Source organism: Ruditapes philippinarum, unplaced genomic scaffold (assembly GCF_026571515.1).
Source record: "Ruditapes philippinarum isolate M1 unplaced genomic scaffold, ASM2657151v2 ctg1078_1_1_1_1, whole genome shotgun sequence".
NCBI classification, from domain to species: domain Eukaryota; kingdom Metazoa; phylum Mollusca; class Bivalvia; order Venerida; family Veneridae; genus Ruditapes; species Ruditapes philippinarum.
Window position 1 is genome coordinate 47,158 of NW_026854045.1, and position 6,000 is coordinate 53,157.

General features: G+C 33.7%; 1 protein-coding gene across 3 annotated transcripts in view; it reads left to right on the forward strand.

The window, feature by feature from the left end:
- LOC132738787 (uncharacterized) overlaps positions 1–5,793 on the forward strand; it is a 51,997-nt gene extending 46,204 nt beyond the window's left edge. Inside the window, exons 10-11 of one of the 3 annotated variants that reach the window (XM_060726383.1) lie at positions 387–491; positions 3,991–5,793. In XM_060726383.1, coding sequence (XP_060582366.1) covers positions 387–457 — 71 coding nt within the window. In that variant the 3' untranslated portion in view covers positions 458–491; positions 3,991–5,793. The remainder of the gene's footprint in view (positions 1–386; positions 492–3,990) is intronic. The other 2 variants (XM_060726382.1, XM_060726384.1) reach the window with 2 other exon arrangements.
- The last annotated feature ends 207 nt before the right edge of the window (positions 5,794–6,000 follow it).

Here is a 6,000-nt window from a genome sequence, read left to right on the forward strand (position 1 = left end):
AAATGCAATGAGAGGAAGTGCAGTGTTCAAGAACTGTTACTCTATCTGGACATATAACATAGTAATACAATGAAACTTTATCAATGGTCAACCACATTGAAAGGAAATGAAACATACAAGAACCCTAACCATCTTTAATTGCCCACAACCATAACTCTTTTTCAATTCATTTAAAAGGTTTTCTGTTACTAGTAACTTCCTCATTTCCTGAGCAGTCTTGCAGGGGTATTAATCACATTTAGTGATAGCTCTAGTTGCTTTTGAACAAAATACCAACATGGTCTTTTTGTTATGGAAATACTTAGAAAAAGGCAGTGATTTTGATTGACTTTAAATTTGTTTTAAGTGTTTTAACTTAAAGTTTGTCCTCTTCTTTTTTGATACAGATGCTGAAAAGTTGGAAAATAGTCAAACTCAGAGTTCATATTCAAGGGATATGATGGAAAGAAGGTATTAATCTTAGCTTAGATTAGATGTTTCTAAGTGACCAGGTGAGCTTTTTTTATCGCAAATCATCCTGCGTCCATCCAGCCATCTGTTAACTTTTACTTTGAATGACATCTTCTCATAAACAGTTTAGCCAATGTCATTCAAACTTCACGGGAATGGTGGTCACCTTAAAATATTGTTCATAAGATTTAATTCCATGCAGAACTCTGCTTGCCATGGCAACCAAAAGAAAAAACTTAAAACTTAAAAAATTTTCTTTTAAAGAACCCAAAGAGCTGCAGCTTAGATATTTGTCATGATCCATCTTTTAATGAGTGTTGTTCAAATAAAAGCCCTGGGGTTATAATTTGCCTGCCACAGGAGTCATTAATTTTCTTTATACAAATGTATGTATAAAAAAAATCTTTTTAAAATCCAAAATAGCTAGAGCTTAGATATTAAGCATGACACATCATCTAGTGAGGATCCACCAAGTTTGTTGTCCCCTGTCTTTTCAAAGAAAAAAAGGGAGATATAGTAATAGGCTCCGTCCGTCTGTCGGTACAAACCCAGAGGTACTTGTGTGACTTGAAAAACAATTGGTAACAGTAAATTCTCTTTGATCCTTTTCGTTCTGTTTTTACTTGTGTGTCTTTTTTTAAGCCTTATGTGACTAAAAGTGGCCAAAAAGATCAAAGTAAAAGACACATAAGTACCATTGTGTGAGTATGTCCGTCCGTCTGTCTGTCCGTACAAACCAGAGGTACATTATGGGTTTGGTCTATTGTTCTCATAACAATAGATGTCTTTGCTGTCATTCATTCTGTTTCTCTTGTGGGGTTATTTTCTGCATTGGTTGGGGTTAAAAAGAACAAAAGAAATAACAAAAGAAAACCCCATAATGTAGCTCTGGTAAGAACGTCCGTCTGTCTGTCCGTCCGTCACACTTTCGTGCCTGGTCCATAACTTTGTCAATTATCAAAGGAATCTGAAATAACTTGGCACAAATGTTTGTTATAATAAGGCAATGTGTCATGCGCAACAACCAGATCACTACCTCCAAGTTCAAGGGCGCACTTGCTCATTCAATGTCAACATTGTCTATTTGAGGGTATATGTCGTGTCCGGTCCATAACTTTCTTATCTTTGAAGGGATTTTACAAAATACTTGCCACAATTATTCACAATATTGAGACGACGTGTCATGCGCAACAACTTGTCACCTACCTCCAAGGCCAAGGTCTTTTTTTTAAATAACTAGGCAAAAATAGTCACGATAGTAAGAGGATATGTCAAGTACAAACCTGCACCCCTACCTCCAAGGTCAAGGTCACACTTAGAGGTCAAAGGTTAACAGTCTGTTATATGGTATATTTTGTGTCCTGTCCATAACTTCTTCATAGATCAAGGGAATTTAAAAATACTTGGCACAAATTAAGTCACAATGATAAGATACACCTGTGTCCCTACCTCCAAGGTCAAGGTCACACTAAGAGGTCAAAGATTTACATTTATAGGGTATATTTTGTGTCCAATCTATAACTTCTTCTAAGTTAAAAGGATTTTTTGAAAATACTTGGCACAAATATTTACAAATATTAGACGATATGTCATGCATAACACCTGTACCCCGACCTCCAAGGTCAAGGTCACACTAAGAGGTCAAAGCTTAACATGATAAATTTTTAAATTCCATGTTTGCTGATCTTGCATTTATCATAAGTTTGGACTGAAAGTCCTGAGATCCATACCTTAATCTTTTGAAATAGCACAATTTTATGCTTCTTATAAAAACTAGGTCACAAGAGCTAAAAATAGAAAAACCTTGTGAACACTCTAGAGGTCACATTTTTGACCCAATCATCATCAAACTTGGTCAGGATGTTTGTCAAGGTGATAGCTCGGATGAGTTCGAACATGGGTCATCTCGGATGAAAAAGAAGGTCACAGGAGCTATAAATAGAAAAACCTTGTGAACACTCTAGAGGTCACATTTTTGAACCAATCTTCATCAAACTTGGTCAGATTGCTTGTCTAGTCAATTGCTTGGATGAGTTTCGAACATGGGTCATCTCTGATGAAAAACCTAGGTCACAGGAGCTAAAAATAGGAAAAACCTTGTGAACACTCTAGTGGTCACATTTTTGACCCAATCATCATCAAACTTTTGTCGGGATGCTTGTTTAGATAATAGCTCGGATGAGTTCGAATATAAGTCATCTTGGATGAAAAACTAGGTCACCGGAGCTATAAATAGAAAAACCTTGTTAACACTCTAGCGGTCACATTTTTGCATCAATCATCATCAAACTTGGTCAGGATGCTTATCTAGTTGATAGCTTGGATGAGTTCGAACATGGGTAATCTCGGATGAAAAAGTAGGTCACCGGAGCTAAAATAGAAAAACCTTGTTAACACTCTAGTTTCGGCGGCACATCATACATCTATGGTTATTTCATATATAAAAGAAAGATTGCAATCCTTCCATGCATACTGAAGTTTAAGAGTGGACACGACCACCACCTTATATATTTATATAACATAAAAAATGACAAAGTTTGAACCCCCACTGTGACCTTGACCTTAGTCGTAAAAACCAGAGTCTTTTTTGCGGCACACCTTACATCTATAGTTAATTAATATGTGAAAGAAAAATTACAATCCTTTTATGAATATGAAGTTTCAGAGAGGCAAAACCACCACCTTCTATATTTTTAACACATAAAAATGACTAAGTTTGAACCCCCACAGTGACCTTGACCTTAATAGTAGAAACCAGTCTTGTTCACGACACACCATACATCTATGGTTATTTCATATGTGAAAGAAAAATTACAATCCTTCCATGCATACTGAAGTTTTAGAGCGATCACGACCACCACCTTCTATATTTATATGACATAAAAATGATAAAGTTTGAACCCCCACAGTGACCTTGACCTTTATCGTAGGAACCCGAGTCTTGTTCGGGACACACAATACATCTATATGGTTATTTCATATGTGAAAGAAAAATTAAAATCTTTTCATGCATACTGAAGTTTTAGAACAGACACAACCACCACCTTCTATATTATATACCATAAAAAAATGACAAAGTTTGAACCCCCACAGTGACCTTGACCTTAGTCATAGAAACCCCAGTCTTGTTCACGACACACCATACAATTAAAATCCTTCCATGCATACTGAAGTTTCAGAGCGGACACGACCACCACCTTCTTTATTTATATAACATTAAAAATGATAAAGTTTGAACCCCCACAGTGACCTTGACCTTAGTCGTAGGAACCAGAGTTTTGTTCGTGACACACCATACATCTATGGTTATTTCATATGTGAAAGAAAAATTACAATCCTTCCATGCATACTGAAGTTTTAGAGCGGACACGACCACCACTGTCTATAAAGCGGGACTGACAGACAGACTGACAGACGGACGGTTCGAGTTAAATATGCCGCCCTTGGGGGGCATAAAAACAATTTTATTAATTCATGATTTGAAAACAATCATTGATTATTTGGTAAAATATGTTTAATACTATGGTTTTCTGATTTCAGGAAGGAATGACTGAAAAACATGTGGCCATGTCCAAAAGAATTGTTGGTGCCTCATATCAATGAAAGAGCTTGACACTGTCACACATTGGACATAAAGAAGCGCTGTGCCTGCCAAATTGGCCGTAACTTGTCACTTGTACCAGGAGGAAGAATTTGTACTTTATAAATCCAATGTCAGATATTGCAAGACTTTTGAAAAATCTACACAATGGGGGAAAAGGGCATTGTGTACATCTTCAGATAAATTACTTGACAGTGTGTAGCTTCTCACACTTCTGACAGTCAAGATCTAATTGTATTTTATTTATTATTTTGTAATTTTATTTACTATAACAACTAGTGTAATATCTATATGTTTTACTTTTGATAATTTTAATATTACTATGTTTTTCTTAAATTCTTTTGCTTTAAATATTTTTCAGTTTTTATAATTTCCATTTTATTGATTGTGTAAATTTCTGATACTTAATTTTTCAAACTTGCCAAAATTACTTTAGTATAATAACATAGTTAAAGAAACCATCAAGTCAGCTTGAGCTATTATTGTCTGAAAATGTATGTGCTGGCTTAAATTCTATAAGTGTTAAAACAGCCAAATCTTAAACAATGTAGTTTTATCAACTCATACTAGAATGACATATCTTAGTAAGCAGTGTCAATCCCTTAAGCAAAATACCAGACCCATAATTGATTATAACACAAAGATAGGTATGAAACCCTAGTTCCTGTGTTTGTTCTACAATTATCTTTCCTGGGGAAAAAAGCTAATTTTTTTTTTTACCAAAAGACAAAGCTGAAGTCATTTTAACTTTGGACTTACGATTAAATGTTAACTGTTTAAAACTGTCTTTTTTATATATTCCAGATATGTGATATTTTTATTTTCAAATGTACAATTTAGAATATTTTATTAAATATGATATTTAATGTTCTAGATATTTGTACTTTGTTAAGCATAGTGTAAAATTTTATCATCTGAATTTGCAACTGTTTATTAACTTTATATATTTATTTCTACTTATGAAATTATTATGTTGTAGTTTTTAATGTTTTTCATTTTCAAGTTTTTATATAATTAGGGTTTAGAATCATAATTAAACCCTTTGCTTACCACTGGGACTAATAATGTAACTATTTCTGCCCCAGCTTACCATAATTTTAACTATTTGTAATTATACTTGCATTTCAGGCAGTTTGAAATTTCTGTCTTTATAACCTTTTATCTATGAAAAAAGGACTTATAACAAAAGTTACAAAACTTTGTGTAAATATGTTTTCTTGTAAAATGTGTTAAGTTGATTTTTTTTAAAATAGAATAAGATCTAAATAATAAGTGAATGATTGCAAAAATATTTTAAAGATCACTTCCGATGAGCAAACACATTCGGCGGGGCATGGCCATGATAACATGGCTCTTGTTAAACTAAAAATCCTTTTGGTATACACATTTCAAGGTCTTACATAATATAACAACTTGGCTGTCATTAATGAGGCCTATATGATTCATAAAATTTATGCATATATTATTTGGTAAGATTTGAAATAACTTTTGTCATAAAATTGCTGCACACAACCTTTGCTTCACAATTTTCTAGTGACTAGTCATGACCAAGTAATTAACCCTTATTGATTTTTGGTCACTAGGTCAAAAGTCAGTCATAATAAACTGATCAAATGACTAATTGGCTGCTGATAGGGGGCATACATGTTTTACAAACATATCTTGTTAAATATACATTTATTGCAGTCTGAAAATAACAGTATATATGTTGTAATATGTTTTTATTATGTTTAAAAACTATTACGTTTTCGAATTATATTTTTTTATATTTATATATATATAAATGAGTGATTCTTACTTTGGACTTTCAGGATTAAACGTTAAATAACTGTTTATAACTGTCTTTTTCATCTATTCCAGAACGCTAGCGAACGGCCTCACACCCTAAGCCATAGTTGTAACCAATTGTCAAACCCGCCTCTCAAACAAGTCACCCCAGAAAAACTGGG